This window comes from Rhizophagus irregularis, chromosome 15 (assembly GCF_026210795.1).
Source record: "Rhizophagus irregularis chromosome 15, complete sequence".
NCBI lineage: Eukaryota > Fungi > Glomeromycota > Glomeromycetes > Glomerales > Glomeraceae > Rhizophagus > Rhizophagus irregularis.
Window position 1 is genome coordinate 1,772,402 of NC_089443.1, and position 18,882 is coordinate 1,791,283.

At 26.4% G+C, this 18,882-nt stretch overlaps 6 protein-coding genes across 6 annotated transcripts; 4 read left to right on the forward strand and 2 right to left on the reverse strand.

Moving 5' to 3' along the window:
* Positions 1-1,828: 1,828 nt before the first annotated feature.
* OCT59_007114 (uncharacterized protein) lies at positions 1,829-2,373 on the forward strand (the record flags this gene model as incomplete). Its single annotated transcript, XM_025327546.2, has 2 exons — positions 1,829-1,993; positions 2,098-2,373. The coding sequence occupies 2 exons, from the start codon at positions 1,829-1,831 to the stop codon at positions 2,371-2,373; spliced, it is 441 nt and encodes a 146-aa protein (XP_025170689.2).
* A 1,197-nt stretch (positions 2,374-3,570) lies between these two features.
* OCT59_007115 (uncharacterized protein) lies at positions 3,571-5,265 on the forward strand. The gene is made up of 2 exons (XM_025332532.2): positions 3,571-3,862; positions 3,943-5,265. Exons 1-2 carry the CDS (start codon positions 3,591-3,593, stop codon positions 5,072-5,074), a joined length of 1,404 nt encoding a protein of 467 aa, XP_025170688.2. The 5' UTR covers positions 3,571-3,590; the 3' UTR covers positions 5,075-5,265.
* A 625-nt stretch (positions 5,266-5,890) lies between these two features.
* OCT59_007116 (uncharacterized protein) lies at positions 5,891-6,903 on the forward strand (the record flags this gene model as incomplete). Its single annotated transcript, XM_066146545.1, has 2 exons — positions 5,891-6,110; positions 6,551-6,903. The coding sequence occupies 2 exons, from the start codon at positions 5,891-5,893 to the stop codon at positions 6,901-6,903; spliced, it is 573 nt and encodes a 190-aa protein (XP_065998505.1).
* A 1,442-nt stretch (positions 6,904-8,345) lies between these two features.
* Positions 8,346-10,721, reverse strand: OCT59_007117 (uncharacterized protein; the record flags this gene model as incomplete). The annotated part of the gene is made up of 5 exons (XM_066146554.1): positions 8,346-9,516; positions 9,607-9,964; positions 10,058-10,242; positions 10,345-10,417; positions 10,494-10,721. The coding sequence occupies 5 exons, from the start codon at positions 10,719-10,721 to the stop codon at positions 8,588-8,590; spliced, it is 1,773 nt and encodes a 590-aa protein (XP_065998506.1). The 3' UTR covers positions 8,346-8,587.
* A 1,272-nt stretch (positions 10,722-11,993) lies between these two features.
* Positions 11,994-12,529, forward strand: OCT59_007118 (uncharacterized protein; the record flags this gene model as incomplete). The annotated part of the gene is made up of 3 exons (XM_025311528.2): positions 11,994-12,147; positions 12,249-12,325; positions 12,395-12,529. 3 exons carry the CDS (start codon positions 11,994-11,996, stop codon positions 12,527-12,529), a joined length of 366 nt encoding a protein of 121 aa, XP_025170686.2.
* A 2,340-nt stretch (positions 12,530-14,869) lies between these two features.
* OCT59_007119 (uncharacterized protein) lies at positions 14,870-16,681 on the reverse strand (the record flags this gene model as incomplete). Its single annotated transcript, XM_066146567.1, has 6 exons — positions 14,870-15,374; positions 15,450-15,632; positions 15,705-15,756; positions 15,825-15,866; positions 15,934-15,971; positions 16,039-16,681. 6 exons carry the CDS (start codon positions 16,679-16,681, stop codon positions 15,049-15,051), a joined length of 1,284 nt encoding a protein of 427 aa, XP_065998507.1. The 3' UTR covers positions 14,870-15,048.
* Between the last annotated feature and the right edge of the window lie 2,201 nt (positions 16,682-18,882).

An 18,882-nucleotide genomic window follows, 5' to 3' on the forward strand; every position in this document is an offset into this window, starting at 1 on the left:
AGTTGAAACTACTTGAATATTAGTTTTCATAAGATTTCATTTTTTTGTAGCTGTATTAACTTTAGAACACTTATTACAGCTTATGTCATTATTTTAAATTATAAAAATTAATTTATATTATTGGCTAATTATAATCACATGATACTATTTGATTTAATAATTTAATAAAATATTATTATTTAAAATTAAATTCATATAAATGCAACTAATATTAATAATTATAATTTAAGCAGTAAATTCATTGACCAATTCTTGTAAATTCTATGCTCAAATTATGTAATTTCTTTGATCAAATCAATATAAATTCAGTATAAATTATGGTCAATCATACAAATGGTGCATTTTTGTGATATGGAATTGTGCATTTTCCTATATCCTTATATATAGTTTAGATACATTATTTTTAAGAAAAAATTGTATAAATCTTATTAAAGCATGATTTTTTATAGGGTCTAATTATAATAAAATTTTATTATTCAGTAACAATTCAATTTATTTATATCAAAGAATTTTTTTAATTATAAATGTTATATTTGGGGGACGAAGTCCCCCAGCAAATCGCATATTCTAGTTATTATAATAAAATCATTCGAAATCTATAATTTCTGATATTCAATTTAAAATTACATTTCACAAAAAAAGCCATGTATTACAAGTCAATTTGTTAGACCAATTTTTCTTATTATTAATCATGGAATTAATTATTCCCAATGCATGTCACATTTTGCCCTATATAAAGTAATTAAATTGTGGTATGTTGCATTTTTAATTTTGTTTTTGTTATGTAAACAAAAAACAGAAGGCTTAAACAAATTTATAGAAATTCTATTCAAAGAAGGTCTATTCTAATAAAATATCGGTAAGTTCTAACTCATCTTGCATTCCTGCCTTTTATTTTGAAGAATAAACAAGTTTTATAGAAGTTTAGGTCAATAAAAAAAATTTTTATGAATCCCGTGACTTTCATATAAATCACGTGCAACAAAATTTTTATTAACGGAGAAAAAAGTTTAAAATTATCTAAACAGATAACATAGTTTCGAAGTGGCAAACATGTTTCCGTTTCTACTCTTTGAAAATCACTAGTTTATTGTGGAATAACACGAAAAAAAGTTTATATTTTATATTTTGTATTTTCATACAATTATTTATTTTAGCTGCATAAAATAGTAAAAGAGCGTAATGAATTACTTCGTAGTGCTTTTATGGTACATATAGGTACAATATTAATGTGAACAGCTAATTTTCTTAGATGAATAATTTCATGATGGCTTAGAAATTAACACAGGAGATATAAAAAAAGTGGGGTCTATTCGTGATTGCTATGGATATTATTTAAGATGGTTGCACAAAGTTTTTTGATAAAATTTTTCATTCGCTAGCTTGTTTTATTTAGCTTGGAGATAAGAATACCGAAAAGCCTGTGTAATATGTCTAGCTTTTAATCGTAGCATTATTTTAATAAATTTGTTGATCGTACTAACCATGAAATTCAATATATGATTAGTTTGATGCCCAAATATAGCTTAAACTTTTCCAGCATTTTTATATTAAGCTTGAAGCTTTATGAAGAAATATTGACTTCATTTTTAATTTAATGAAGCTTATATAAAAAAAATATTTAATAAGTATCTCTTTTTTTTTAAAAAAAAAGAAAAAAAAGGAAAAAAAATCGATTAAGAAAAATATTTTATTAAAATATCTATTCCTTACATAAAAAAAATAAATAAATAAATACTATACCAGCAAAACTCACTTTAATTTGTGTAATTCATTCAATTGTTGAATGAGAAAGTAATAATTCTATTATAAAAAAACCATTGGTATTATGATAAAAGAAGATAATACAACAATGAATTTAAAAATAAATTCTTTTTTTCCAAAAAAGCCATCAGTTCTGAAATGGATTCCCGATTTTACATCTGGTGATGTAGTTAGGTCTACAAGAAAAATTTCTCTCAATGAGGAACCTCCTCATGATGATATTTTGGAGGTAAATTTTAATTTATTATTTATGTAAAAAAAAAAAAATAATACCCAAAGAAAATAATTATTGATTCTTTTTTTAAAAATTAAAAAATAAAAAAAATAAATTAGATAACAGCTAATGCAGGTCATCATTTAACGATTAGTTCAATCTCTGTTTTTCTCATTGGTTACGTTATAAGACAAGTACAAGATGATGATGATTTATTTAATGAAATTGTTGGAAAGGGAAATGTTGCTGACAAATTTAATATAAAATGTAGATACTTAAAAGCAGATGAGAGAATTGATAATAAAGTGAAAAAAATCCATAAACAGATTCTTTTCTTAATATATATTCTACATTATTACAAACAAAAACATAAATACACAACTCACAATAAATAACATATTAACTGAAAAAATATTAAAGGGCGTGCCAACTTGATTCCTGACGCCACCCTAGTTAACGATAATAATTCTTTTAATTGCAAATGAATCCATATCCACATGCAATATATTTTTCAGTTGTAAAAATAATAGTATATGGTTTTGGTTTATAAATTATATAAAAAAGGTAAGTCTGATTGGTAATTCAATTTTCTGATTTTCAATACACATACACGAAAATCAAAATCACCCAATCACACCTTTTTGAAAACAGCTATAATAAGATTGATATAAAAATTCTTTTGAGAATTTTTTTTAATAAGATTTTCAAAAACATTATTACAAAAAAAAAAACTTTATAAACTAAAATTGGAAATTAATCATTTTTCCTTTTCTTTATTCTATTCATCAACTCAAAGCCTATGGAATATAAAGAAGAAAATTCACACGTCGTGCTACAAATATAGCGTCAAATCATTTCCGGAATCCTATCTCATACTATCTGAAATCATATTAGTGCGAAATAAAATTATGCCATATACAAGAATTCCCGAATATGTACTGAAATTGATTGTAATGAAATTCTTCGTCATTTGTGTACAATACTTTCAGTATAATATTGATTATATTAAAATTTTCTTTATAGTTTTTAATTCTCTTCACTATAAAATAAATTGATTATTTTAAATAGTAAAGTACTTTTAGGATTAGTCAAAATTGTAAAACAGCGGAAAATAACAAAAATGAAGGTGATGGCAATAACATTTGAAATAACAAACTTCTATCATATTTTTTTATATGTCCAAATTGAACAACTACTTTTTTACAATTATTTTTGTAATAATTAGTTTTTATGAAGCGCCGGAGGGTTCCTACAAAATAAAAAATAGTTAAAAAATATGGTGGGTTGATGTGCGTTCGGTATATTGAAATATTCACATTTAAAAACGACAAAAATAGGTTATACACATAATTATTTATGATATATTCGGTATGTTCGGTGTAAAATGTTCGACACGGCAATAAACCGGAAAAGAAGTAATAGCAAGATTAAAAAGCGGTAAATAATCATAATCAGCACAGACAATTGAAGTTATCAAAAAATAAATTTGTAATTTATTAGAACAGTTATGAGTGACACAAACAATTATGACTGGTTAATAAAATGATCAGCAGCTTTACAAGTATATAAGGGTTAACCCGTTCAACAAAATTGTCAATCTTCTTTCATTTCTATGAAATTAAAAATTATGGATAATAATAATCTTTTACCAAAATTATTTCAAAATTTACTTGAAATTTTAAATGATGATGAATATTATGATGTTACTATTGAAGTTGGTAATGATCCTTATATAAAGATATTTCGTGCTCATATGGTTATCTTACATTATCGTTCCACGTATCTACGAAGAATGTTGTCAACAAATAAAAAGAATAATGATGGGACTTTGGTTCATATAAAATTACCAAATATTTTACCTGAAATTTTTCAAATAATCTTAAGGTAAAAAGAATTAAATTAAAATTACAAAATTAATATACTGTATAACAGCATATTTAAATTTACGATTTTTTATTTTTTAGATATATTTATAGTGGAAGAATTTCCTTGGAGGAATATGATACTTCGGATATAATTAAAATCTTGATTGCCGGAAGTGAACTTGGACTTCAAGAACTAATCACTTATATACAATCCTTCTTGATTAAAACTAAGGCAAATTGGATGGAACAAAATTTTAATTTGATATATCAAACATGCTTTGAGAACGATTCTTTCTTGGAACTTCAAAATTTTTGTACTAATTTAACCTCCGAAGAGCCAGCTAAGATATTCAAATCTCTAAATTTTGCTTCAATTCCAGAAAAACTTTTGATCACAATTATTCAAAGTGATAATCTTCAAATGGAAGAAATTCAAGTATGGAAACATGTGCTTAAATGGGGACTTGCTCAAAACCTAGAACTTTCTTCGGATCCTGCAAATTTTTCAAAAGAAGATTTTAATACTTTGAAAAATAGTTTACATAATTGTATTCCATTTATTAGATTCTATAATTTAACTTCTGATGAATTTTCAAAAGAAATATTACCTTATAAAAAGGTTTTGCCAAAAGAATTATATAAAGATTTATTGAAATATTTTTTGGATTCTAACAACCAATCAATTAAACAATCAAAACCTCGTATGACTAAGAAAAATAATATTGATTCCAGAATCATTACAACTCAACATGCTGAATTAATCTCGAAATGGATCGATAGATTAAAAATTACGGATGAAATAGAGACTGCGTACAAATTCCAATTGTTATTTCGTGGATCTCGTGATGGATTTACAGCTAAAAAGTTTCATGAAATCTGTGATTATCAGTCTAATACTATAACAATTGTTAAAGTGAAAGATAGTACTGAAATTCTTGGGGGATATAATCCAATTGAATGGAATTCTGATTGTTGTTATCGTGCTACTAAAGATAGTTTTATATTCTCTTTTAGGAATAGCGATGATATTGAAAGTTATATTTTAAGTCGCGTAAAAAATGAACAACGTGCCATATTTAACTCTAGTGGTTTTGGTCCATCTTTTGATTATGGCCTTATTTTAATTAATGACTCTGGTTTATGTGGTAAAAATTATTACGAAAATCAAATCAGAGAAACTGAAGATGGTTTTTATGTGGAAGAATATGAAGTATTTCAAATTCTAAATTAAAATCAATTTTGCAATAGTGGATATTAATTTTTTTTTCTTTTTATTGTTTATTATCGTATCACCATATTATATAAATTGATTGTGATTTCTACTTATCTTTACCAAGCTTAGAATGTTAACTTGTTTACTTTACAAAATCCCTGATCTAGCCAGAAATTTACATTCAAACCAGATCAATTAAGCCATAAATTTTTCTATAAATAATTGTTATAATGTTTTAAACAAAAAAAATATAGTATATTTCTCAAACACATTATAATTCGGTTTAGTATTTCTTTTAATAACTCGTTCAATACAAGATTTCTTTTTATGTTCACGAGAACACTAATATTGTAAATTTCTTAATAAACCGATAAAACTATTTTTTTTCTTTAAAAATAAGAATCAAATGTTATTATAATTGGTAGATAAACAATAAGTTGATCGATATTTGTATTCAATCGCATAAGAATGAGGTCGTAGTGGTCTTCAAACTATTAATCAGTGCATATCTCTAAATTTTGATAAATTTTGATATCGTATACCATTTAAATGAAGTTATGAATAAATGATGTCTTTTACCTTGCTTTCATATTGGTATATAAATTTTCTTATATGTTACAAGTTGGCTATTATTACAGCTATACTAATGCTTACATTCGAAGCCATAACTATATTTATAGGAAGAAATGCTAAGATTTATAAAATTATTTTAAGAGTATATACTATATAGAGACACGTGTAATCTCTTTGAGTTTTTAACTTAGCTTTCTTGATTAAAATTTACGCATCCTAACCGTAAGTGAATTTATCTTATTTTTAGTTTATATTCAGCATATGAAAAATAATAAATTATTACCACAAAATTTACTAATGATAGAGTATTACGATATTACTATTGAAATTGGAAATGATCCTTATGTAAAGTTTTTTCGTGCTCATATGGTTATCTTACAATATCGTTCTACTTATTTACAAAAAATTTTGACAACTAATAAGAGGAAAAATGATGGAACTTTGGTACATATAAAATTACCAAATATTTCACCTGAGGTCAGTAATAATAATAATTAAGAAGAAATGAATTAAATTGAAGTTATATAATAGTATATTTAAATTTACATTTTTATTTTTAGATATATTTATGATGAAAGTATTTCTTTGGATAAACATGATATCATATTAGGAATATAATTGACATTTTGGTTGCTGGAAGTGAACTTGGTCTTCAAGAACTAATCGATTATTTACAATCCTTTTTGATTGAAACTAAGGCAAATTGGATGGAACAAAATTTTATTTTGATATATCAAAAATGCTTTGAAAACGATTCTTTTTTGGAACTTCAAAAATATTGTACTGATATAATATAACCAAAATAAGTTATTCAAATCTTTGAATTCTTCATTAATTTCAGAAAACTTTTGGTCTCGCTCATTCAGAGTGATATTCTTCAAATGGACGAAATTCAAGTATGGAATCATGTGCTTAAATGAGGACTTGCTCAAAATCCAGAACTTCCTTCTGATCCCGCAAATTTTTCAAAGGAAGATTTTGATAATTTAAGAAATAACTTACAAAATTGTATTCCACATATTAGATTCTATAATTTATCTTCTAATGAATTTTCAAACGAAGTATTACCTTATAATAAAATTTTACCTGAAGAATTATATGAAGAACTACTAGAATATTTTTTGTATTCTAACAACCAATCAATTAAACAATCAATACCTCGTATGGCTACTAAGAAAAATAATATTGTTTCCAAAATCATTACAACTCAACATACTGAATTAAATATTAATCTCGAAACCGATAGATTAAAAATTATGGATGTTAGTAATTAATAAAATTAACCTTAGAAAAAAATATTTTAAATTCTAAAAATTTTATACAGTAAAATTTTATCATAAATTACATTTAAAGGTGATTCATTAATAAAATATAAAAACAAACTAGTAATTTGTCTTTGGTTCATTCATTAGCTTGTTTTCAACATTTTCCTTTTCTTTGTTGTATGCGAAGTTAGATACAGTATATAAAACTTTTTATTATTTATTATTATTTGCGTATATCTGGTTAAACTTTTTCTGTCGTATATAAATAATAATATTATAGAATAATCCTAAGAGTAAATCAACTTGGTAATAAAGCTGAATTTCTATCTACTGTACATTATATTTGAACGTTCTTAGTTTTACTCAATTATTTCCTAATCTTTATTGATGAATCATATTTATTCAACGTTTCTTAATATTAAAAATCCTAAAATTTAAATTGACAAAATTTTGATATTTAAATTTTAAATGATTAAAATTTTTTAATTCTAATGAAAATTCAAAGTTTTATCATAAATCTTTGTATGCGAGAAATTTCTCTTGAAGGTTTAAAAATAATCTTGCTCTCAAATTGGCTATGATTAAAATATTTGTTTGTATGTCAACTAATGGAAATTCTAGTCATATATAGAAAGTTTAATTACGAAATAAAAAGAATTTAAGAAGGAAAGCAAGATTGTATCCTGGAGACTGAGATCTTAAAACGCACGAAGAGTGCGAAAATTCAAAGTTTTGATCGATATCGTACCCGAGGAGACTAGCAAGACGTCTCTAGAAATAATAGAAGGATGTGAATTTTTAATGAAATATCGAGTTTACTGGCCAACGAAATTCTGGTTTACTTTAAGCTCGTACAATTATAACTTGATGACAGCGAGTTCAAGTTGGACGAGATTATAGGTCAAAGAAGGAAGGTAGTGAGTCAACATGACAAATCGCATCCAAATCTACACCAGATAAAGTGGGATTCTTCTCAAATAGTAATGATAATAAAGCTATAAGAACAGGAGAGGAAGATGGTTTAGGGTAAAGGATCACGTAAATTGCGTTAGTGACCTGAGTATATAAAGCGCGTGCATAGATTTTATTTTGTAATTTGTGCTCTTCGTTACAATTACGATAAAGCGTTAAATCTAGAAAATGCTGAATATACTGAATGATTTGTTTTTATAAAAACATTCATGAAGAGAAATTATTGTAAAAATCCAGTTAACAACTGGCTAATAATTTTGACAGGCATTAAATATATTGGTATATAAATATAATATTGCTTTGTTAAAATGACTAGCCGGCCGATTAATTGAAAGTCAATAGTCTATAGTTATCTTAAGAATCAAGTGAGTTAGTCAAACCTGTAAAAAAAAAAATATTTTTAGCTTTAAAAAATCTAAAATTATTACACCTTACGTTTGTAAATTTTACGATAAAGAAACATGCAAACAATAATTTTTATCTGTAGTAAGTAATAATGAACCCTTTATTTATAGATAATTTGAAAGCAAGAATCAAATTTAAAGAGCGATCTATTACTATTTGCGACAAAATATTATTGAGAAATATTGAGAAATGTGAGAGATACTATATATACAGTAATAAATCTGATTATCTCCTAACTGCTAAAGTTCTTGTATCATCCATCAAACGAATTCTTCTTTATTCTCCACAGTATTTATCTAAAAATTTAATAATGTATTCAAACAAAAAATTTTAATATTTCTAATCTATCTTGAGCACGTTGAAATCCCTGTTTAGCAGATTTTTCGTACCAGTAAATTGCACTACTTAAATCTCTAACAATTCCATCACCATTTTCATACATAGCAGCAACATTAAACTGAGCTGTACTATCTCCCAAATTTGCCGCTTTGTGATATAATTCAAAAGCTTTAACATAATCTTTACCGACACCATCACCAGATTTATACATAATAGCGAGATTATTTTGAGCCGCACAATTTCCTAAATTTGCCGCTTGTTTATATAATTCAATCGTTTTTTGCTTATTAACGTTAGTTCCAATTCCATTCTTGTAAAAGTAACCAATTTTGAATTTTCCTGATGCATAACCCTTATTAGCTACTTTCTCATAATATTCAAAAGCTAACTTTCCATTTTTTACAGTTCCACGACCAAACTCATAGCATAATCCAACATAATATTGTGTTAATGTGTGATTTTGTTCCGATACACTAATAAATAAATCAAAAGCCTTCTTTTCATCAATTTCTGTTTCAATTCCTAAATAATTAAAATATCCAAGTAAAAATATATAATCTGGATTACTTTGATTGATTAATAACCAATTATAAATTTCTTGTGGATTTATATTATTATTATTAAAATAATTAAGAATATATTTGATCGTTTTTGTATCTTTTCCTTCATTAGCCATTTGAAAAATATATTTTACTATGTCATTAACCGTTTTACCTAATTCTTTCTCAGATATATTTATCTTATCAAAAGTTTGATTAACTTGAGATAATTCTCCATGTAATGAATTATCTATATTTGTAGAAGTATCAATAGTAGTTGTTACGTTTGATTTTTCAATAATTGTTTTTAATCTTTCTACTACTTGGTTTATGGTTGGACGATTAACGGGTTCGCCACTCCAACAATCTATTAAAAACATATATTGTAAATAATATAACTAATTACAGTATTCGTTGAATTATTATTATTTTTTTTTAAAAAAAATGTGTTACGTACCAGTATAAACTTTAATATAATCATCAGGGGTATTGGGAATGGGTTTTTCTCTAAGACCCTGTGAAATTTCTAAAGCCAAATCAATATCATATTGTCCACCTTCAGTATAAAAGGGAGGATGACCACTTGATATCTCCCAGAATAATACGCCAACACTATAGATATCACTTTTTTCATTTAATGAGGATATTTGTGTTGAATTTTTATTCTCTCTTCGTTCACTAAATCCCTTTGGATCAACGTAAGGAATTGTTCCAAGTAAATTTGATTGTGCGTTGGATGATAATTCAATTCTCTTTGATAACCCAAAATCAGATAATTTGATAGTATTCTGACGGACTAATACATTGCTGGAATGCTATTTAAAAAAAATGTACACGTTATGATGTGATGTTAAAAATACGAAAATAATTTTACGATAAATACGTTTATAATTAAAGTAAATTAATACCAAATCACGGTGTACTACTCCTTCATTATGTAAACATGAAACGGCACAAGCTAATTGATACGCCAAGTTACATTTATCATTCCAGGTAAGATTATTGAAATTTTCTTTTAAATAATTTTTAAGAGTACCAGAATCAGCATACTCCATTACTAACAAATAATTATTTGATTGAAAATTTTGATTTTCTAACGATAAATAAAAGGAATTAATAATTTTATTATTAAAATTTTTTGCAAGTCAAATAATAAGAATAACTTTGAAAATTATTATTGAATTTTTTATCATACCTGGGTCAAATTTTGCAATTCCATGGAATTTAATAATATTATTATGAAATTGTATATCACGATGAATCTTAAGCTAGATTATAAAATACAAATTTAAATGATGAATATTAACCGTTGCATTATAAAATAATGAAAGTATTTTAATATACCTCATGAACAACTTCTTTTGCGGTAACATCGTCAAGATTAAAAAAGGATCTCAAGGCTAAATATTTTCCTGAATTTTTCCAATTTGCACGATAAACTTTTCCGAATCTTCCAGTACCAACTTTTTGAATGTTACTAAAATGGGCACGTTCGTAAAATCTATAATATTCCTTAGAAACAGATTCTTCAATCCAGTTAATCCATTCGTTTGTATTTTCAGTGACTTGCATTTTGATATTAGTAATCGTAGAGTAACAATAAAGAGACAAAAGATTCTAAATATTTTATGTGAATTTTTCTTTTTATTCTCATGAAAGTTACGCAAACAAAGCCACATGGCCATCGCAATGGATTATATATTGCGATGATCTGAATAAACCAAGTATAATACATGGTAACTGTGTGGTATATCACATGTTTAACAGCTGTTACTGACTCTGAGAGATTTAAAGAATTAAAGTTAATCCACTAAATTAAACTTTAGTGACGTCATATAATGCACAATTGACTCCTCTTCACTTTAATTAAACTACTAACTAAAGAAGACGTAGTTAACGTTTAACGCAATATCAAATAAATCACCGAAAAATATAATCAATAATTTTTTATAAAACTTGTCGTAGCCAATCTGATAAAAAATATTAATTAATATTGATAATATTCTTTAATCATCAAAAACATAATATTTCTTGTATTTTTATTAATGTGATAATTATGACGAATGAACAATATAAGTTATTATTAAAACATTATAGTATATTTATAATTTTATGATTATTCAATCTATAAATTTATTATATTTATTTGCTTTTGATTAATCACTCAGTTAAATCAGTTACATAAGTCGAATAATAAATAATTAATTATCTTAAATTAAATACATCAAGTAATTTTAATGGTAATAATTTTAATAATTAATATTAATATTACAAAAATAATTAAAATATGCATAATAAATGGAATATAACTTCTTTTATTACATCAATATCTTTATATTTTTGGTTATTATTTTGTAAAAATTATCAAAGGGGATAGATTTATAATAATTAAGCGAAAAGTAAGTGATCGATTAATTTGTTTTTCTAAAGATAATATATAAATCTTTAACTTTCTATACTTATGATTTCAATTATAATACTGGAGTTCGAGACCAAAGTTGTTTATTCTAAAAATAGCAACAAATATGTTAATTATCGGGATTGTATTGATTCGGATCATTTCTTTATTATAATATTAAGTTGATTATAATAATTATTCTAGTGATTTTAATTTATTTAAAATAATTTTAAATAAATACAAACAAACTTGATATTATTAACACCATATTATTTAAATTGATCACAAAATTTGTTACAAACAAAAAAAAAATACATATAAACGACGAATTCTGTCCAGAATCTCGACAAAAAACCACCAAATAAATTTAAATAAAAATTTCTCTTTTAAACCTAACCAAAATGAAATTCAATTCCGCATTCATCTTTTACTTCGTTTTTATTATTATGATGATGACATTTAATTTCTCTCATGCTCAAGAGACAGAGACTCAAAGAAAAGGGTGCAGAATTAGAGTTTATAGACCTAAACAAGGGTCTAATTTTCGATTTTACAGTTGGAATTATGTAGAATATAGTGTTAGTAGTGGTTGCTTTAAAGGTTCGTGTTAAATTCTTTTTTAAAATTTTTATATATAAAATTGGTAATTCCGTTCGTAAATTATAATATGACTATGTTGTTCTTATTCAATATGATTATAGATAAAAGAGACAGGATTGATATCAGTGTTATTAATGCTGATGGTAAAAAAGCTTATAATATCATCAAAAATGGTTATGTAAGTATTCCTCCAATTTATTTTATTCGACATATACATTATTTAATTTGTATAATTATATTATATTAGTTGAAAAATACTTCCAGAAGAATTAGATATTTGATTAATCCAAGTTGGGCGAATGACGGGAGCAAATATTATGTTAAGGTTACTGTGAATAAACGTACGAGTGGAAATTCCGGTTATTTTACAACTCACGAATAAAAATATTCGTAAACTTTCAATTTTATAATATGTAATATTATATAATTTCATTTATAATACTAATAAAAAATAAATAAAATTCGTTATCATTAAATTTTGTTCGTATTAATAAAGTGTGGTATAAGAAATGTATCATATAGTCAATGGTTGTAAGTTCCAAACGATGTAAATCGATAAATATTAGATTTCATCTAGTAGAAAAAATTTGCGTTCTTACGTTTAATTTGCGAAGATTTTTAGGCGATAAAGTTGATTGAAACAAATTTAAATTCTTCTTTTGAAGGCAAACAATGTACTGTAATTTCAAACGTCTCTCCAAAAATTATCAATGAACCTCCCACCGAATACGACTAACTAAAATGCACTAATACGAGTAATAAAAATCTCTCTTAAAAAATTAGCAGAATGAATTAATATACGTGTTCCGTTTTTCAAACTAGAAGTTTATTATGACTGTATTAACTGTAGGTCATGTAACGAAAATTTCCCACATTACAGCGTGCAGAGGACTACAAATTTTAACGTACGATATTTTAAACGGACAACGTTATTCGGATGGTTTCATAGTTTTTGATTTAAATGGCTCATGAGGTTATCTACACTAAAAGAAAAAAACTTTCGTCTGAAAAATTGGAATATGACAACCAGGTCTCTATTCTGGAATATAGAACTAATAAGATATTAAATGTGAGTGATGACTGGCGATTGTTGTTTTTCCTGTAATAATTATGTACTTTCGTTTATAATAAAGTAGCTTATTTTTTGTGACAGGAAACGAAATTAAATGATGAGTTCAAAAAAACCTCAAAAAAGCCAAAAAAATGTATTCGCGAATAAACAAGTTAAGGAAAAAAAAAGGTAAAGTTGTGTATTTTAGTAGACTACATCATCATCATTAGTAAGAAAGCGTAGCAATAACATTATATCATATTGATGAAAATTTCGTAACAGTTTTACAGAAAGTAACGGTATGGAGAAGCTAACATATTTGTTAACTGTTAGGAAGCAAAGAACGACGCTCTTTTTTAATCCATGACCGCGGGTTCTCCATGAAATTGAAACGTTTAACATTGAGATTGGAGAAATAAAGAAGTCCGATATCAAAGATATGATTACGTTCAGTCATTGGTTATGCTCTAAGTATTATCGATTCAAAACTAAAGTGTAATTTGATAGGTAAATTATATACGCCTAAAACAGGTAAGACCTTTTTAATTCGCAACACGATGATGGTAAAGAAAGACAAGGTTACAACTATTATGTGAATTATATCCCTATCTATATTATTCACTAGTTCAATTTTATTACTCTGTTGATAACTGTTACTTTAAGCAATAAAAAATAATACTTGATCTTGTAAAAGAAATTATAGGTTTCCCTGAGGCCGTTACACATAGTGATGCAATCAAAGCTAGTAAAGTGCTTTATGTTTTAAAACGTTTTTAAAACGTTTTTGCCATCCCTACCTGTGACCAATATTTTTCACATAACGCCAGTCTTAATACGGCAACAATATTCTACAAAATACAATACCATGGAATAGCAAACGGGTAAAAGTCGGTAATACCCGCTTTGTATCCGTTTTTATGTTAATGCATATATACCCCCGGGTAATTACTCAAATTTTGCCAGAGCTAAGATGTTAACTCTGGTAAAATTTTATTTCCGGCCAGAATTAAGGTTTAATATTGATTTTATTTTGTATAACTTTCGGCCAGAATTAAGAGGTGTGCTGATGGTCAGTACTGGTGAGCTTTAGCAGCACTTATTTTATTTTTCTTGTTGTGTATATTTATTAGAAAAAAAATTGATTTTTATCAGGGTAATACCTGGATATTACTCGAGTCATATCTGATAAAAAAGTAAACAGGTATAAACGGGTATGGAGTCGGGTAATATTTGTTTGGGTATGATCCGAATCCAGAAATTCTGACGGGTCGCAGCTCTAATTGCTGGTTACATAAAGCTAATCGAGTTTCAGGGCTTAGCATTTTTAATTCAGGATCGAGATCACTCTAATCAATCTATAATACATCGGAAAAAAAATCTCTGTCAGAAAAATGCTAAGCAACGAGATCGTTTATTTCATGGCAACTGCGCACATGTAGTACAAGATTTGCGGTAATATTTTTCCGCAGCAATTAAAAAATTAGGAAAATATGCAAATGTATCTATAATTGCCTTTATGGAAAGGAATCTAATTATGAATTTAGGGTATACCCAATACGACATCTAATTTATTATTTGTGGTTAATTTGTTATCATAAAGGAGTTGTACGAAATTCCCAACAAAACAAATCATGCGACATTAACAGAATTTTAATCGTTAAATTTTTTTTTCAGATTTGTATTTTATTTTCAATTATTTTAAGAATATGATATAATAAAGTCTATGGCATATATAAGAGTTTAAAAAAGGGTGTGGATTTGCGAAATTACCGGTTAAATTTTGACTGGAAAATTATTCCGATAACTTTTTTCAACCACTACAGTTCTTAGGGTTTGATATATCTAATTTTTTAAGAATATTTGATATTAATACTCTCATTTCCAGGAGTTGGTATTGCTTTACTTCTTTCTTTTCTATTTTTATATTGTTTGTATAAAAAGAAACCTCCGACTGTCAATGCAATACCACCAATTACACCTATTGAAATTCCTATAGCTACGCCGATTACATTAATATTAGAATGTGATGATGATTGATTAGGTAGTTGAGAAGTAGGTGATTGAGATTGAGAAGTAAGTGATGGAGGTACAAAAGATGTTGTCCAAACAAATCCATCTTTATTACTGATATCAAGTAATAATATATCATTATCATTTTCTCGCACGTATCCCGTACCTTTAATATCAAATATATTTTAGTAAATTTAAATAATTTATAAAATACTAAAATCTAAATAATTATTATATTTACCAAAAGTTACGACCATATAATTTCCAACCACCAACGCCCTATGAAAAGAACGGCTTGCTGGAATTTTTCCAGAGATTCCCGGAACACTCCATTTAAATTTATTTACATCTAAAACATAAAGTTTTTCGACTAGAGGGATTGCTGAATCCCCTCCAAAAATAATCACACTTTGTCCATCTAATCCTGTTGATTGTAGATTAAATTAAATTAAATATATTGATATATTACGTAATAACCATGATTTAAAATATTTACCAAGAACCGCTGAAAATGCAGCTCTTTCTGTGGGTATATTTCCATCAGTTGTCTAACGTAAGAAAGAAGGTTACACACTATTAAATTAAATTAATAACAAAAAACTAATAAAAACACTACCTTAGTGTCCCATAAATTGTTGATTGTATCAAATAAGTATACCTTAAAATAATATCAAAATCATGAGTTATTACTTTTTAATTTATTTATTTTATTCTATAGTAATTACCTCATTCATTGGTAAAAGGCCACTCGGACCAAACCCGCCTAGATATAATAATAATATCATGAACCTGGAAAAATTCTTAATAAATCATATGTTCATATTACATACCCATATAGATAATTTGTTTGGTTGGTAAGAATACGGCACCATAACCATCTCTAACACTAGGTGCACCAATTGAGCTGAATTTTTTCCAGCTTAAATTTATTGTATCCAAGACATGCATATCATTCACATAAGGAAAACTCCCACCAAATGTATAAAATCCCCCATTATAATCAATTGCAGGAAACATAAAATTCTTTCCTTGGGGAGGAGGATCACCAGTTATTTTCGGAGCACTCCATATGTTATGTTGTGCATCAAACGTATTAACTAATTCCCTTGTTTGATTGCCAAGGCTTTCACCACCATATAAGAATAACGTACTATTGTTTGCACCACCTTTAACAGCTATAGAATATCGACTCAATGGAACGCCATTGATGTTTGAGATGTCAATATAATTTACGTTATTAGTGCTAAAAGGAGTAGAGACGTCGAGATATAAAAACGATTCTTTTGGTAGTATCCCGTTATCAGCACGAGGAGGGACTGCTCCGCCTAATATATATATTTTATCATCAATTAATGTAGCAGTATGAGCGTAACGTAAATCCGGGTTACTTATTTGAGACTTTACTTCAACTAACAATTGAAGAAAAGCACCAAACGCAAAAATATATATCAGTGAATTATTTAAAAAAATCATTTCGTTTGAAAAAAAAAATGCGTATATACTATATGTATGTATATATATATATGTGTGTATATTTTTATTTTTATTTTTTTTTTATTTTTATTATTATTTTTTTTTATGTTTTTTAAATGAACACAAAATGTAATATGAAATACCATGATCAGCCAATCCTATGCAAACACCTTTTTCTTAACGTCTATATTCATACTTCTATACAAATATTAAAACCAAATAAACAAGCCCCTTAATGTAACACTTGTCATACTGTAATGTAAATCTCCGTTGTTTTCCGCATGGCATTATTTTAACAAAATAATTAAATAATTTACTTGCTAACGGATCAAAATTTTCCTAAATTAATGCAAATGCTGATTGCATATTTGCGATCCCTTCCCTTGAATAGTAAATCATTTCCATACATATCGATATCACACACAACCTATCACTATCTATCATTGTCCATTGGCGATCCCATATTTTTTATGATCATAATAGAATAATGCATGAATAATTTGCCCATATATCCCTCTTAGCCGGACACAATAATCTCTAATTATATTACTCTACAAGATCTCTAAATATGTTATTGTTTATGATTGCAAAGTAATGATGATATACGAGAGCACACTTAATTATAGAACAATATCTGGGTAAGCTGTAACTCAAGATGTTCTCAATGTTCTGTTGCGTTAGCGCACATGTTGATATCACAACTAGCGTTATGTTAGGTTCCAGAAAAAAATTATACGCATTAATAACAAGAATTCGGACAAGAAGTAATAAAGGTGTTCGGCAATCATCATAACTAGTCAATAACAACAAATTAAAAATCCAAGATAACTTCACTTAAGTTTAATTCAAATAATTCGAAATCGTTGTTTAATTTCTGTAAATCATAAATTATTAATTTAGAAATGCAAAATCTGTTTATGAAACTTGCGATTGAATAACTCAAATATCGTAAGAAATCCTATTTTTCGAATATCAATGAATAAAAAAACTTTCCAATTAAAAAATAAAAATATTAATTATAGTATTGATTCTTGAAATTAGTTTAAATATTAATGAAGTTCGGTTAGAAGAATAACCAAAGTGGTATAGATTATTTATTTTTAGAGTTATAAAATGGGATTATTATCAACATAATACGCATGTTCAGTTGTAGCCTATCCGTGACCGTCAAATGTATTTTTAAAGAAAACTTTCTTGTTACGACATAAATACATAATTATTTTACAGGATAATAATAAGGGACAACTTCGTTGCCTTTTAGAAAACTTTTTATTAGCAATATTTTACTTCCTTTTTTTTTATGAAAATTCTACGAATTTTTTTAATGTAAAAGAGTTATTATTGCATCTTTGGTATAATATCTTAATCAGTGAATAATAAACATCCTAATTAAGTATTAATTTATTTTAGTGATAATATGGAATGATAATAACGAAGTTCTTTTTTGTATAGATAGGAAAAAATCAAAAAGTAAGCAATTTAAAAGAATAGGTCCATTTAGGCAACACAGAAAATTTAGATGGTTCGCCGGCGGAGTTAATTAAATGCAAGGGATGCGAGAAAAATATAAGATGAAAAAGAAGGATAATGAGAAAGCCGGATGTTTAATATATATTAATAACGAATTTACTTTTTATATTCTAGCAATTTTTTATATGCAACCAGCAACTCTGGTATTACGCAATTACACATATATACTTACTTTAATGGGAATTTCCATTTGCACACGGAGTTTCAACTTTCAAACATAGTAAGGCGATCATTTAATATATTATGCACCTTTGACCCCCTTAAATAACCCTGCAGTACAGACAAAAAAATGCCATTTTTATTTATTAAAATTTTTTTGCGGAATTTTCGTTATAAGGTCATGTGATTCATGTTTGAAACGCTCGAAATTTTCTATATTGGTTAAAATTCTGGTTTATTAATCTAATTTTTACTAATAAATAATTTCTAATTTACCTTTGTTTGTTAAACCTAATATATGGAATGTTATTATAGTACAAGAACATTTTACTGGCTAAAATGAATCATAATTATTAGTAAATTTTTTTACTAGTAATTTCCAAATACCTTAAATTTAATATCAAATATAGCAAATTTATAATGAGCGGCTGAATATAACAAAAGGAATATTATTTTTTCCTTTGTTTACAAGATTATTTTTCTTACAGGAGAAACAATACCTAGCCTACAAA